This window comes from Phasianus colchicus, chromosome 1 (genome assembly GCF_987193195.1).
Source record: "Phasianus colchicus chromosome 1, bPhaCol1.hap1.1, whole genome shotgun sequence".
NCBI lineage: Eukaryota > Metazoa > Chordata > Aves > Galliformes > Phasianidae > Phasianus > Phasianus colchicus.
In genome coordinates, this window is record NC_143436.1 from 71,820,251 (window position 1) to 71,837,550 (window position 17,300).

General features: G+C 39.0%; 1 protein-coding gene across 1 annotated transcript in view; it reads right to left on the reverse strand.

Annotated features, from left to right (window-relative positions):
- WNT7B (Wnt family member 7B) overlaps positions 1-17,300 on the reverse strand; it is an 88,555-nt gene that overhangs the window by 34,343 nt on the left and 36,912 nt on the right. Inside the window, exon 2 of the mRNA XM_090147421.1 lies at positions 6,277-6,503. Coding sequence (XP_090003547.1) covers positions 6,277-6,373 — 97 coding nt within the window. The 5' untranslated portion in view covers positions 6,374-6,503. The remainder of the gene's footprint in view (positions 1-6,276; positions 6,504-17,300) is intronic.

Genomic DNA, 17,300 nt, shown 5'->3' on the forward strand with positions numbered 1-17,300 from the left:
ATTGACAACTGATTTTATTTTCTGTCATTATTTCTCAAAAAAACTTGTAAGGTACTCTTCACCTGTGAGATAATAAAATCCATGCACATATTTTAGCAGTCTTTAAAAAGGTCATTTTCTCTTCCATCCTGCCCACTTTATGCCTAGAGTGTGTAGCAGAACTTAAGCAAGCACATGGTGAATGGAAGTCTCTGAAAATGTGTTCTTCTCTTAAATGTCTCACAGAAAGCAGCTTAATCTCACTTTAGAAGCATCCTTTCCATATATCAGTAGGTCCAAAAAAAGATCAGATATTTAAATAAGTAAATGTGTTGATTCTTCTCTATGGGATGTGCAGTTCAATCATGAAGTCTGCTCTGAAAGTAATGCCTGCTATTTTATTATGTTGGCCCACAATATCAGAGGCAGATGGTGGTAAGATTGCAGTAGAGGCTGAGCCTTCCCACCAACATTCCATTACGTGTTGTTGCCATGTGACAGATGGCAGCAGAGGGGCAGTCTGACAGAATGGTGTCTGACATGGAAGCACATATGAAGCAAAGGTGTGTCATTGAATTCCTCCATGCAGAAAAAAAATGGCACCCACTGACATTCATCAATGCTTGCTGAATGTTTATGGAAACCAAACAGTGGATATGTGCACAGTGAGATGGGGAGTAGTGCGTTTCAGCAGTGATAGCAAAGTGAAAGACAATCCATGTTGTGGAAGGCTGTGCACAGCTGTCAGACTGTGAAATGAAGAGCTCTTGTTCATCACTGGTGAAGATGCACAGCTAATGGTGATGAGTGTTTTGGAAAACAGTGTTTTGTAGCTGGGGATATGCTCTATCAAATGATGCTATTGTGCTCTTTGTATCTGTTGTTGTTTCCACTGAAATAAATAGAAGAGAGACTTTCAGAAATACTAATGTACTAATTTTTTCTTTATATCATATCTCTACAGTTATCTCTGAGACACTCTGCAGTGTGTGAGACAGACAGATGAATAATACTACATTGTGATTCTTTTCCATGTCCTAAGTCTGTCAGAGGAGGCGTCTATAAATTACTTTTGGTATCTTGACAGCTACACGCACTTGTAATTTCTGTGCCTCATTTTTGTCCTGGATTAAACACTGATAACAACAGTTTTTTAATAAGCACTTCAGTTTGGAAAAGTCTAGTGGAAATGATCAATACACAAATAATTAGCTGGAACAATACCATTTCAAAGGAAAGCAAGTTTCACTTCTCATATTCTCATCCACTACTTCAGAGACTGTACTGCCTATTTATTTCCTTGGAGTTATTTGCTTCCAACTCTTATTAATAAAAACTCTTATTAAAATTAAAAATCTTATTAATAATCTAACTTTTAGAGATACCTATATGATCGATAGCTTCAGACATCATTTAGGGCAATTAAGATAACTTCACGGTCTTAGGACCAGAGACTAAATGCTTCCAAACCAGGTTCCTTATCTTCAACAAGTTAGAACAATTATCTTTCAGTAATAATTATCAAATTTATATTACTAATTTATACATTGTTAACCAATTAGTTTGTGAATCTATTTGTGAAAGAGAGAATCTCAAGGCTTATAACAAAAAGAATGAATGGAGTGTGCAAAAGATGAGTTAATGTGAGGAGCAGGCATGAAAGCTAGGGTTGACTGCAGAAAGGTGACAGCTACAAGTATGTACAAGGACTTGATGAGTAAAACTGAATGTAGTAGTGACAATTTTCTTTGGGAGTAGCATGCCTGGAAAAGTTCCCAGTTTTAAATAAACAAACAAGAAGACAACAAAAAAATCTATACACATTTATTCATTTATTAACCTCATGCCACATCTTTTGTTCACGCTACTGATTTGGATACCCCTGTTACTTTTTATATCTGCCTACTGTAAACCTTCCATATAAATACAAATGCCCCCTGCATAACTCAGTTGCTACAGATGTTATTCTGTCCTCTGAACAAAATATTTACATTGTTTCTAACATATACACCCATGTATTACAGAGGTCATGGGCATCCAACCTTTTTGGGTTGCCTGGCAGCACTGAGCAAAGAGGAGTTGTAATGAGCTACATATATGTAGGTCACTCTGAAAGTAATGCCTAATATTTATTTCCGTGGAAACTACAACACTTATAATGAGTACAATAACACTATTTAATAGAGCACGTTCTCAGCTACAAAATACTATTTTTCATCATAGTCTCCACCATTACTTATATTTTTTCACTAGCAATGAACAAGAGTCTGCATGTCGCACTCCTCAAAATCTGCACAAGCAGAATTGGCCCACTGTTACCACCACCACTGCTGAAATGCACCCCCTGTCACCTCACTCTGCTCACATCCACTGTTCAATCTCCATAAACATTCAGCAAGCATCAATGAATGTCAACGGGTGCCATTTTTTCTTCATGGAGGAATTCAGTGACGCACCTTTGCTTCACATGTGCCTCCATGTCAGACACCATTCTGTCAGACTGCCCCTCTGCTGCCATCTGTCACATGGCAACAACATGTAATGGGATATTGGTGGGAAGGTTCAGCCTCCACTGCCATCCCACCACCATCTGCCTCTGATATTGTGGGTCAACATATTCGGAACAGCTCTCATAAACTTATATAATATAAAATAAGTGTATATATAAGTGCATATAAGTAACAAAACTTATTTTAATCTTTAATAATTTTAATAAAACATCAGAAAGGAGAGAAACAAAAACAAAACTAGTGGGATATTTGGCCTTGTTTTTGTGAAACCAATGCATCAGTCTGTTTCAATGGAAGTACCTGCAATTCTTAGCGAGTTCTCAAAGTGTTCGTCAGGGATTTTTGATAAAATTTCTTCCTGTCTTTCACCCTTGAAAACAGTTGTTCACAAATGTACATACTGCCAAAAAGAGGCTTATAGAAGTCTGGTCAGGAGACATGATCAATTTTTTCTTCTTATCTGATTGCAACTATATACATTCCATTTGAAAATCTGCTGGTTATTTATTTATTTATTTATGTCAACTGAAAATAGAATTGCTAATATACCAAAAAATTGATGATTTTTTTCAGCAACCTTGAAACTGTTTCTCAAATTCCTTTATTTAAACAGAAAGCAAGGCTATGTATTTTTTGCTCTTCACAGGACTGTGTTTTATCCAGTGTATAAAAATGTATAGAATTATTTGCCATAACTTGAGTTATCGCTGCACTGCTCCCTCCCCATGCCCTAGTTTCAGCCCAGATAGTGCCAATCACACACTGATGTTCAGCTATTGCTGAGCAGTGGGTGTGTGCCCAGGGCTGAGCCAGGCTGTTAAAAAGCCATTCACCATGATAGCACAGGGCAGGGAATGGCCAAAGGATGATCTGGGCCAGGCTGCATGAGCAACCTGGGTTGCAGGCTAAAGATGCCTTAAAACAATTCAGATCCCCCTGTCATAGCTTACTTTCCCCCTCTTCCTATGACTTGAATAATTTGTCTTGATTTTTCTTGTCCTTAAGTGGTTCTGTGGTGGAGCTAGATGAGCTTTCCTGTGAGGTCAGGTGGATAATATGCCTATACTTTCTAGTCTTAATCCTCCCTTCAGTTCAGTTTGTCCAAGCCAGAGCCAAATATCTGGTTTAGTGTTTGTGTATGCGTCACATACAGATGTGTTTTATTACACGTACATATATTTATGCTTACAAGTCTTACGAACCTTTTCAGTATTTTTTTTAATTATTTTTCTTATTTTTCTTTTTACTCCTTGCTAGTGTAATAACACCACTTCCTAAATCCTGTCCTTTCCCTAGATAATGACCACATTGCTTCCGGATGCTAGTGCACTAATAAAACAAATAAAGACACGTGGGTTATGGGATTCTTTATGGACCTGTACGGAACTCATCTGGCTCAGGTGGCAGGGGTCATGTAAACCTTCTCCATCCGTTACAGTTTGTGTGGTTTCACACTCAACAAATGTCAAATCAGAACTCAGCAGCAACTGCCAAGTTTTGTCTGTGTTTGGGTTAAGCCATAAAAGAATCCACCAAATTCCACATCAGTCATTTCAGAGCTGCAAGAAACCACCCAAGTTCGGTGAATAGGTCAAGAATCTGGTGAACGTTTTGGTAAAATGACCTGAACAGGGCTCAAGAAAACCATGTTTTTTCAAACTTTGTGTAGTTGAACATCCTGATAGCTAGTCCATCTTGATGCCAAACAGTTTCTATTTGCTATAGCTCTTATTTCAGAAAGAAAGCACAAGCACAATTTGTTGTCCACTTTAGATATTTTGCTGTGCTCACTTGCACAGTTTTTCTCAGTGGTGAAAATAATTAGTTATGAATACAAGGAGGGAGCCAATGAGATGTCATGAGATACTCAGTTTGAAGAGGAGAGCAGAAGTTGTGAAAACCTTTTTAATTGAAAATGTAACAATGACACAGACTCTGGTCAACACTCCAGTGTGTCCCTTTCCAAAAACATAAATGACCTTACAAACATTAAGAGCACTTCTCTTCCTACAGAATTTTGCAGATCAGGACAAGTGAATATAAAGAACAGTAGTATGCATGGCATCTATATACATAATTTTGGACATCAACTTCTGACAAATAAATATAAGACCAACTAAGGAAGACCAGACCTATGTTTCTGATAATCAGTACAAGTGAGTAGATGCTGTTCTGATATATTTAAAATTGAAGGCAAATGTCAAATATGAAGTTGTTTCTTGTACACTGAACCTTAAGGATGTTTAATGTCTTCCACTTATAGTCTATTAAGAAAATAAAGTTAATTAAGGCGTATTTTCCATATGGAATTAGAAATCTTTTAGGACAAATCTGAGAAGAGTCACTGAAAAGCAAATTTCTCACCAAACTGAACTAAGTGCTTCTATGAAGTTCAAAAAATTTAGACTTCTCTTTTGTCATTAATTTGGCTTACTGTTTTCATGGTTTTTCATCATTAATTTTAGCTCTCTTCCACACTGTGATTTAGTGCAGAGTAAAGATCATTGAATGTGATGAATTCTCTGCTGATGTAAGTCAGTTTCCATTATGTCAGTGTATTTATTTAATTTCAAATCTGTATAACCTTGCCACCATGGCCTTCAAAGCCCATACCTCAGTCAGTTCCCCATACTTGAATTCTATCTGAAAAAAAAAATATTCAGTTTTATCATTGACTTAAGTCTATCTCAGCTTTTGGCATTCATTTCATAGGCATGCTAAGGAAAAAAAAAATAGAGCCGTGATCAATGCTAACAACCAAAGGACCATGTGAGTTCTTTCCTCCTTGCACAGATGGGATGAAATGTTATGCCATTTTTTCATGCATCTAATCACGTTCATGTTACAGATTCACCTGAAGTATTGAATTTAAGAAAAAAGTGTCACCCAGAGAAGAATGTGGCACAACCATAATGTGATACAGTCCCAAAAGGAAGCTGGAAGCTTTCACTCTGAGCACCCTCATGAGAGCCACACACTGGAAAACATTATCCCAACACTTAGCCCCATCAGCATGGTAAAAGGGCAGCCTTTGGGGGAAGGAGGTAAGGACAGGAAGAGGGTTAATATAATGAGCTGGATGATGAGGAAAACAATGATCTCAGTGGTGGGAAAAAAATATATGCATATTCCTCCCTATGAAATAATATCAGACATAGGGTAAATGGAAAGAGATCATTTAGCTTCTGCCAGATAGTGGTTTGTCAGGCCAAGATCCTATATTATTTTCTTTGAATAGGTTTCCTGCCTCAAATCATTTGCAGTATTTTCTTTAAAATACGATAGCAACTCTAAAATGGGTATGTATCATTGCTTTACGTTGGAAGGCCTGTGTCATATGAGCTACACTTCCATGAGTTAACTGGGACTTTCCTTCTATTTAATCTGTGAGGAGGTGTTAAATGCAGCTCATTTTAGTTCCCTTTTGATTGGCTATGCACTGCAGTTATCATGGCAACCTCTAACAGGACAAAAATAGGAAATAATTTTTTCACAGGGTGTGATGACTGTGTCCTTGGATGTCTGAGCAGGGGTCTGGGTCATTGCTGGGTATGAAGTTGCACAGATGTGAATGACTTCATCTAGAGTCGATTAGAGATTTTTTTTGCCTTTTGCAAATTACTGTTCAATCAGTGAAAAAATACAGACAACTGTTGTTCTGGGACCTTCACTGCTGAACTCCAGCAGGCAAATACAAGAGGGGGATAAGCTTTTGCAGGACCACAGTGAGAAAGATAAAAGAATGCCCCAATACACCACTTTAGCACTGTATTAGAGACTCCCTTACCTACTCGAAGCTCTTGTCCAAAAACTGTTTTCTCTCCCAGCGCAGAGCAGTTCCACCTCCCATACCGAAACTGGTACTGGCACTCATTGATTCCCATTTGTGCCCCTTCTCCGATCACAATGATGGCATCAGGGCGGCTCTGGCAGATTGCTCGCTGCCGAGGGGCCAAGCCTGGGATTTTGTTGCAGATGATATTAGCTCCTAAAGCCACCACAGATGACAAAGCTCTGAAGAAAAGCAGAAAGACACATTAGAATCAGATAGAGGCCATTAGTTGCTTTTGCTGAATGCTGCAATGTGGCAGGCAAGGCGCTAAGTAAATGAGGAAAGGTTGGAGGTTGGGTTCCTATAATTATACAGACTTATCCCAACCTCTCTGGTCTGGCACATGGGTTTGGAAATATTGCAGTAATTCCTAATCTGATTTGTGCCAGAAGCACCACACAAGTGGAATTTTGGCACTTTTCATTTCAGTCCTGTGCAGTGCCACCAGCTGCTGCTAAGTGGAAACTAAGTCATACTGAAAAGCAGAAAATAGTACTAATTGATTGTCTTTGAAGCTCATGTCTGCTTTGAATGGCCTACACAGATTCAGGCTCTGCACTTTAATTGCTACAGCCAGTTCAAGCATTCCTCATGTGAAACTATTGAACACAATTAAAAGGATGAATTGACACAGCCAGCCCTCCTGCTCACTACTACATTCAAGTTCCTGATTGATCAATGAAAGTTCACTAGCATAACTGAACTTTTAGACCTGGCAAATATCATGGAGCACATACGAGTGATCCTTAGTATGTACCATCCAGACCAGAAACATTTGCAGTTCCCATTCTTCAAGTATATTTTCAGAATTTGTTATAAAGCGTGCATATAACTTGCACCTACCATATGTTTTCACTTTAGTACATTTATTTTTCATTTTTCAGCCTATTTTTCAGCATCTTTCCAGGTTTATTTCTCAACATCTTCACAGGCTGCATTTTAAGCAGTAATATTTTGAAAAAATGAGACAACATGAGTACATATTCAGGGATGCCTCAGGACACATCTATCCTGAGTACTACCTATGCTCAAGTGGCACTGGACAAGCCAGCAGAATAGTTCTGTTAGCAAAACAGTCCTTTTTCCACACATTGTACTGGACCACATGACAGCTACACAGCCTAGAAAGCTTCAATTCATTTTCAGAAAATGTTGTTCAACATCAATGTCAATGAAGCACTTTTGAAAATGCCTTCTAAATAATGCACACACCACAAAAAGGGAAGACCTTGAGGCATCCCGCCCCAAAAATGATGCCTGTGGGCATTGTTTCTGATCTCCATCCTTATCAGTTATACAAACCTCACAGAGCCTAAAACAGGCTCTGCTGCACAAACCAACTGGCTGTCCTGCATCACAGAGAGCACTCTGCTTCTTGATAACTTCAGAGAAGTAGCTCAACAAACTCCTCTCTTTAGGTTGTCCCAGCCTAGAACTGGACCATACAGATAGTTTCATTTTCCCATCCTGTTACTAATAGGATACAGAGTAATTTCCCCATTCCTTTCCTCTCCATCTTGAACAATCACTTATGCCTCTGTTCTCAGTGTTAAAAAATTTCCCACTGGATATGCTCTTTTTGGAAAATGCTGACTAAACAAAAGTGAAGCATTTTGTAGGAATTTATACACTTCATCTCAAAGGTAACCAAAAAATTACATAAATGTTGCATTTAAACAAAATCAGAGTGTTTCATTTTGCTATTTCAATAAACTACAGTAAAGCCAGAACAAAAAGGATGGAGAACTCTTCTCTAGTCAAAATGAAATACCAATTTTACTGTGGGATGGAAATTCTATGATGATTCATTCTGCTTTTAATAGGTATTGGTGCATCTCTTCTGAAGTTAAAAATCTCTAAGAAACTTGCCAGTTGTATATTTTTATTTATGGCTTGGGACTTTATAGATATGGAGACAAGGTATTGCTAACATAGAGCACGCATGCCATGTGGTACTATCTATTAAAAAAAAATAAGAACAAAATGTAGTTGCAGATCTGACAACTCAAAGTGTCTGGGACATGAACACTCAGACCTGTAGCTTTTGTTCATGGTTCTTTGAGTACTGAGCAACAAAGCATCAGCTGGAGTCAGGATTCATGCAGATATAGAGTTGAGATTTTATTTCTCACCCACCTCTACTGACCAACTGAATAAAATAAAATGATGATGCCTTTAAATCAAGACAATCCAAAAGAAATAAAAATGAACAAAAAATATTATGAACTTCATGTAGTAACATTTTCTGACCTCTCCAATGCCACTTTAGATAGTGATATAAGGAGATACTGAAAACCACAAGGGAAAGTATCATTCTGATCACTTATCATAGAATCATAGAATCACCAAGGTTGGAAAAGACCACCAAGGTCTTCTAGTCCAACCATCCACCTAACATCAACATTTCCCCATTAAATCATATCCTTTAGTACAACATCTAAACATTTCTTGAACACCTCCAGGGATGGAAACTCCTCCACATCTCTGGGCAGCCCATTCCAGCACATACCACTCTAATTTTTCCTAATGTCCAATTTGAATCTCCTCTGGTGCAACCTGAGGCCACCCTGTAATCCTATCACTCCTTATGAGGGAGAAGAGGCTAATTCCCACCTTGTCACTACCTCCCTTCAGGAAGTTGTAGAGAGCAATAACGTCTCTCCTGAGACTCCTCCAATAAACAATCCCAGTTCCTTCAGCCACTCCTCATAAGACCCATGCTCCAGACATCTCACCAGCTTTGCTGTCCTTCTCTGGACATACACCAGAGTTTTGATGTCCTTCTTGTAGAGAGAGCCCAAAACTGAACACAATACACAGGATGCAGCCACAAAAAGGAATGATTTATTTCACTACCTGCACTGCAAATTCATCCCTGGGCTATGATATCAAGCTGTGTTTTTGAAAAGTGCTGAGCTCCCAAAGCTTCCACCAACAGTTATCTCAAGTTGAGCAGCAATAATTTATTACTTCAAAACAAAAGAAAGCAAAAAAGATCTATCTATCTACCTCATGTATAATTTAGACTTTATTTTCTTTCCCCATTGACCCCACTGCTGTCTCATAATTAGGTTTATTCTTTAGTGTATTCTTTGGTCTCTCAATGGTTTTGTAGCAGGCTTTGATCAAAGTGGGACACCTTATTCATCCATAAAATAATCATGATCATATCTGCCACAGAAGGTATTGTGGGGATATCAATAATTACTGCGTGCTTGTAGAAAGCTTTAAGACAATCCTGATTAAAGGGATCAAGCTGCAATTATTGGGGAGCAGAGAGTGGTTGGGGGGAAGGGTAAAAAGGCTCTCATTTTTTATTACTTCCAGGGACTTCCCTCTTTTGGGCCTGAACTTGCCAGCACATTCCCTCAAACTTCTTTAGCCTAGTTTTAAATTGCTACTATAATTTCAGTGCCAAAAGAAATGCTGAATCATGAATCTGAGGTTTTGGAAAACTTTATTTTTATTAAAGAAATGCACCCAGCAGCATTTCAAGCTTCCTCTTTGCTATTTCTTGTGGCATCCCTCAGTCTGTGCATCTGTCACACATTTGGGAGAATTGTGCCATGCTCTTGCCTCTTGGCAGGTTGAAGACTGCATTTGTTTTGCTCGATGGAGAATGTTTTGCTTTATAACTGTCAAAAGACAGATCCAAACACCACATTTTCCCATCTAATATTTCTCTGTAGTGCAAACTCCCTTGATTCTTATCACAAGAAAATCCTGAATGCAGGGTTTTGTGAAGATTTCTGGTGCAACTGTAACCATACCACACTGAGGTAGCCCATGCATGCTTTAGAGTTTGCTGTTGCAGCATACACATAGGTTATACAATTGAACAGTGCTAGCAGAATAATCACATCAGAATTGCACGTCTGAGCAGTTACTGGTAGCAGCTGGCATATGAAGAGCCTTCACTGTTCTTCATCATTAGTCATCAATGCAAGGGAAACATCAGCACAGAAATAGAGGTATAAACAGAGTCGCATCCAAATTAAACATCCCTGTTCTTAATCTGGGCTTGGACAGGACATTGCAGTTCAAAGCTAGCAACAAACTAAACCTGAGGAGCGGGGTCTTAGAAAGCTTGCTTTTTGCATGACAGTCTTGAAATAACAGATTTGTCATCATAGAATCATAGAATCATGGAATGGCCTGCCTTGGAGGGGACATCAAGGATCGTCAAGCTCAAACCCCCCTGCCACAGGGCAGGGCCACCAAATTCTTGGAAATAAGTCCACAGCAGCTCTTGTAATCTGGATATAAGCAAAAATTTATGACAGTGGGAGGAAAATTTCAATGTTCTTGCTGAAGTAATGCTTCTTAAATTGTACAAAGACGGATGACAATGAATATTGCTCCTCAAAATCTGTTCCTTGTTATGATTGTGTTTTCTCTCAGGGACCTACACAACTACAGCCTTCCTTTTCACAACATTAGAAGGGAAAAAAAAATCAGAACCATAACAATTACTATGGTAGGAGGGAGAGCGAGGTGGTTGTCCCCCTCTACTTGGCTCTTGTGAGTACTGCGTCCAGGCCTGGGGACCCCAGTACAGGAAGGACGTGGAGCTCTTGGAGCAGGACCACAGGAGGGCCAGTAAGATGATGAGAGGGCTGGGGCACCTCTCCTATGAGGAAAGGTTGAGGGAACTGGGCTTGTTTAGCTTGGAGAAGAGAACGCTCTGGGGAGACTCACTGTGGCCTTCCAATATTTAAAGGGAGCGTATAAACGGGAGGGGGAATGGCTGTTTACGAGAGTGGTTAGTGATAGGACAAGAGAGAATGGTTTTAAACTGTGACAGGGGATGTTTAGGTTGGATATTAGGAGGAAGTTTTTCACTCAGAGGGTGGTGACACACTGGAACAGGTTGCCCAAGGAGGCTGTGGATGCCCCATCCCTGGAGGCATTCAAGGCCAGGCTGGATGTGGCTCTGTGCAGCCTGGTCTGCTGGTTGGTGACCCTGCACATAGCAGGGGGGGTTGAAACTACATGATCACCGTGATCCTTCTCAACCCAGGCCATTCTATGATTCTATGATATGATTCTATTACACATTGCAAGTAATTCCTTAAAGATCTTTGAAAATACTTCAGAAATTCAGCATTAAGGCCTAAAATCACATGAGTAATAAAAACATATAAGTTAATATAACCTTTCTTGTCAGAATAGAAATGTACTTCTCATTTATATTTCTTCTTCAGGTTCTATTTTACATTTAGAAATGCAGGCATTTATTTAACTTCAGCATATTTGTCATGTCATTAATTTAAAATATTACTGTATTTTTGCAACTTCAGACAAAAGTCCTGTATAGAAAGGTCGTCACCTGACCAATATTTTATAGACAGGCTTATAATCTTTGCACAAGTGGAAAATATATAAATATGAAATAAGTACTGATAATGTGCAATTTTACATCTATACGAGGAAAATTCTAATTTTTACTGGTGTTAGAAGAATTTTATGATGTTTTACAAAGGGATGAAGAAGAGCTAGCTGCTTATAGCTAACTAATCAGACTAATCACCAAGGTCCAGTACACGCAAAAACGTGCACCAAGATTTCTACAAAGAGCTTAGAATTTAGTTCCAACAAATAGATAATAAAAGGCAACATAGGAAAGAAATATTAAACTACCAACATGTTTTATATAGACAAAACACTTAACCAAGTTGATTTTAATTTTTGAATTAAAAAAAAAAAACAAAACAAAACAAAAAAACAACAACAACACAAACTACACTAAAATTTTTCTTTCTTAATCCTTGCTTCCTGTACAAATTACACCTTACTTCAGGCCCTGGCTGACTTCAAGAGCCATACCTTCCCCTCTGATATTCCTACTTGCTCGTATTCCTGGCCACACAGTGGAGCAGTGTACACTTCCCCACAAGCCCCATGATAGCCCTGCTACATGTTTAGGACTACCCTGATGTCAGCCCTGGCCACGCTACCTGATATTCATCTTAGCTTGCAGGCATGCAGGAGCTCTTTTTCAGTGAGGAATGCAAGGATTTATCCACACAAATCCCATTAACACGAGAGGAGCTGCATGGCTTAGACCTAGGTGCACTGTACTGAAAACTTACCCCACCAAGCCTGATAACAAGTTCTATAATGGGATCTTTGTTAGAGGAGGAACCACTGGCATATTTTGCGGCGACACTGTGACATATCTGAAACAGTACACCACTACTGAATGGTTTACTTAATTAAGAATTCCTAAGTAAATATTTTGAGCATGCATAAGTTGTAAGAATTGGCAGAAGCGTTCCAGGCTCTGAATTCCATCTGCATATGTTTATGCTTTCAATTTTGTTTTCCACAGCAGGCCTTAGGAAATCATTATTCAGTGCCTTGTTATTGAAATGGAAATCAAACAGGCCTACTTGATACTGTCTCATGGTGCACCCGTTCCCATTGGAGCTCCAAGCCTTTGGACATATGGGATGCTTACAGCAATGAGATCATTCAAATTAAATGAAAAGTGGCGATTTCTCTGAGGTGGTCACCCAAAAAATAGACTTCCAGATCACTTAATGTGGTTGCTGACATGCTCCAGAATGAAAGTGGTAGGATAGGCAAGCCTGAGGAACAGCTAGCACAAAGGCAGGATGCACCTCAGGATGAACACTTGCTTTAGTGAGCAATGGGAACAAGGATCCACATTATATCCTCTTACATAACAGCAAGATAACTGAAGCTCAAACTAAAGGCTCAGGATCTACTTCTCATCTAAATAGTAGTACACCAGGATGGGAGGGCTGGGAGTGGCTAGAGACATCATCAGATTTTGGTTAATTATTTCTGGTCAAGCCAGAGCACGAAAAAGCACGAGCATCTATGACTGACAAGTGTATCAAGAGTGTTATCTCCTGATAATTATATCTGTGATGACATCCTGATTTGATAGTTTATTTGGCATGTGAATTGTTCACTGTAATAATCTTTTGCTCAGCAGTCAGTGAGGCAACTCTTGATATACAATAGGATATCTTAAAGATCTGTTACACTTCTAGTTTGCTTGCATTCTATTTCTTTAAGACCATTATTTCCATTATATATGAGGCCAACATTTTCAGAGTGCATTAGCCACAAATTTCATTTTCAAGAGCAAGCAGGCCTTATATATAAGTGCAAATATCTTCTCCAAAAGAACTTAAAATTCTTAAAAATAAAAAGTTATGAGTTTATTTCCCATTTTTTTCAGTTATGTTTAAAACAGAGCAACATGAATATTTGATCCAAAGCAGGGCTTTCTGATAGGAAGTCCTGGTGATCTCTAGGATGTGGTACTCTTCAGTTGCCATGTACTAATCTAGGAGCCATTCCTCCCCATGGATCTCTGTGAGAGAATGTTTACACCAAGAGAAATCACCGAGCAGATAAATCACACTGACAAGCAGGACATCTGCACACTCTTACAGTATTTGCATGGTGAATTACTACATAACAGACGTTCTTTTTTTGTTCTACATTTTCTTTATTGTATGGGCGTATCATTAGATGGAGGAAAACATTCACATCTTGCATGTATAAAAATCAATATTAAAATAGAATGTGAAAGTATCTGAAGTACAGGAAACATTGATTCCAAAGCAATTTGGGTTTGGAAAAGTACTTGATTTGCTAAGCCAGAGTAAGCTGATAGGCCTGAGCAAGATGCAGGAAGGCAGCAGCACTCCTGACACATGTGGATCCATTCGAGAGATATGGGATATCCCTACTTTGGTCTTCCCAGTGGTGAAGGTGGTGACGCATGTGGTGTAACTGAACTTATCTGAGTAAGTTTAATGAAAAAATGGTGTCGAAGTAAAGTGATTTGACTTCTTTTGAAAATCCAGGACCTTGTCAGATGTAAAAATAACACTGAAACACTTCAGGTTTCATCTTTTGGCTGTAGTAAAGCACGCATTTAACAGGTCCTACTCTTTCATTATCAGCATCCACACACATGTCATGCCCAGCAAAGTACCAAGCAACTTCTCCCATCAATAACAAAAATGTCCATTCCTGAATGCCAGGCTGCCTGCTGAGCGTTTGCTGTTGGTACGGATGTCAAGTGCTATTATTTGCCTTCCACCCCATTTCTGTTTTCCTTTAGAACTAGAAAGAATCGTGCTGATATCTAACAAAGTTACAGAGTTGTTTGCTGAATAGTGATTCACCACAGAGGAAAAAAATTACCTTGCAGCATAACTGTGGTGGGATATTGCAGTTCCACTGTGGGGGAATACAACTTTGAAATACCAAAACGGCTGGAAGAGATAAGCCACACATTTCATGTGTCTACAGAAAAATGATTCAGTGTAACAGAGAAATAACAAATGCACATTTCAAGATGTAAAATTCCATGCTTTTGTTGTATTCTTTGTATAGCAAATAAGAACAAATAAATTGTCTACATCACGTGACATATGCAGAGATATGGACATTTGCCAAACTTTGTCAACTCCAAGCCTAAATTAAGTCCAACTGAGTGCATATTTTGGCTTTGTCCAAAGTTCAGCAGTCTCTTCTTTCCTATGTAACAGTTATAAGGGGGAGAGAAAGATGAAGTTATTCAGGCAAAGTCCAAGACTTGGAAAGACCGTACCCTACTTAATATGTGAGATCTGATGGATGTATGTCAGACATGGTGTGGCTCTGAAGCCCTTGTAGAATATTTCCAGTGTACATATATTCCACCTGGCTAGTTCACCCTAAATTGGCAGAACTATATATGTGGTTTTAAATATCAAAGATGGAGCATTGGTGGAATCTTTTTCAAATTGGGTTTTGTTATATTTTCCATTTAAAATTTAAGGATATGATATATCTTATCTTTTTTTTTTTTTTTTTTTTTTTGTCTTCATATGCACAGGGCTTCCATGGACATGACAGACAAATTGAAAGAGGAAAGCATATAATAGTGGATCTACAGGAAATGAAGATATCTGCTTCCCAGAAGGATATAATCTGGTTTTACTTCTGACAGTGCAAGTGGGAATTCATTTCTGCTAGCCAAGATCTGAGCAGTCAAGAATAAATTCTGAAGATTTACTAATGAGTAATTCCATCAGAAAATTAAGTCTTCTATGTTAATTTTAAGACAGCGTATAGATGAAAGCATGCATGGGGCTTTAAACTCCAACCAAAAAGCCATGATAAGTAGACACAGAGGTCTTTTCAAGTGAGCAAAGTGAAGAAGTCATATTGACCCCAAGCACAATGTGTAATTTGGACTAAGTGACCACTGGAGGTTGCTATTTCTGCACTGACAAATCAAGCAGTCTGTTTGGTCTTGAATTAGCAGCAGAAGAGAAAAATATTACATTCACTTTATCAATGAGATTACATGTGGTACATGAACACACCAAATAATTTAAGTCATTATTCATCTGTTCTTTTCCTTTCCTCAGCACCATTTTCGTGGTGGCGCCTTTTTGCTAGTGGAATATCAAATTAAGTGACATCTGCAGACAAAATTAAATCCAAAACCTCAAATACTTGGCGCTGTTTGGTTCACCTGTTGGCATGTTTCTATGGCTGCACTGGGTGCATTGCTCACAACAGTGGCAGCTTCTGCTGCCTTTATGTCGCTTAAGAGAACTACTACTTAAAGCAAAGTCTACTAATACAGAGGTGAAGAGCATGGGGTCTTTTTTCAGTGTTTCTGTTAGATCAATAAATCTTCGAGATGACAGCATGGTCAGGAAAAAGCAGCCTCTTCTCCATAGGCGTGCAGGATATAGGAAGCAGGTGAGAGGACTGGGCCCTTTGACATGAGCCCAAATGTACCAGGAAGATCACTGGCCCCTTGACACATTCCCAGTCTGGTTTGCAAAGCTTTCATCCCTAGACTTTTTCTTCATCACTGGTCCATTTTCACCTCTTCCCTCAAATTACACTAGTTGGTGTACACTCACTTATAATAAACACACTTGTGTAGTTTCCAGGATGTAGAAAAAGGTGGGAAAGAAGTATGACATCCCAGAAACAGGAATCATCTTCTCACCAAGTCTGGTGTGAAGGCAGATATGGTCATCAGTTCATCCCCAGCACTCCACTTTTGGAATCAAGATATTTTGTTGCCTTCTGGCATTTTTCTATTGGTTTAGAGACCCCCATGCACATTCTGGTTGGTACTGTCACGGTGCTACCGGCAATCAAAATACCACGTCATGTTACTCAGTGACAGGTTGGCACAACCTGAAAAGAGAGCCCACAAAATATTACATAGGCACAAACTAATGGAAGCAGCAGAGTGGCATCTGTTGATGAAATCTGTTATAGGGATGCAGGATTACACAGTTAACCCTCCTCTCAGACCAGGCTACGTCTGCACCATCACCAGGCACACGCAGACATATTCAGCAAGCATTAGATGACCCAACAAAAGTTGCAACATAACCGCAATGCTGCAGAGATAGGCATGAGCTGATTGCCCAGGTGCTTGTCCTTCTCCCTGAACAGGTTTGGCAACCAACATGTTTTGCTGTAGCCATACAGGTGGCTTTAAATCACCTTGCTAGGATGCCTGCAATATAAGCACACTCTTGAGACAGAGGTGTTATGGAAGTATCTTTCAGACTGCATGACTCAGACAGGATCTTGAAGAGCTTTGACTTAAAGAAGGAGGATCTGTTAGGAACAGTCTATTAAATACACTTTTCAATATTTGTCACCCTTCATGCTTTCCTTGTCATTTCATCGCATAATTGGAAATTTGCTATTAAACTGCAAGTCAGGTGAAGTAAATACATCAGTACATGTCTATGAATAAACACTTGAGTGAACACCAAATTTTCCAAAATGAATCTAAGCAGCAGCAGCTTTGTATTAAGAAAAGCAGGGTGCAGAAACACCGTGTTAGGTAGGTTTTTAATAAATATTTGTCTTTAAAAAGAGAGAGAGAAGGATTACAACATGTTTTCAAGCAAATATCAAACAGAATTACTCCTGTAAAAAAAAATTAATAGCCCATTAGTACATTA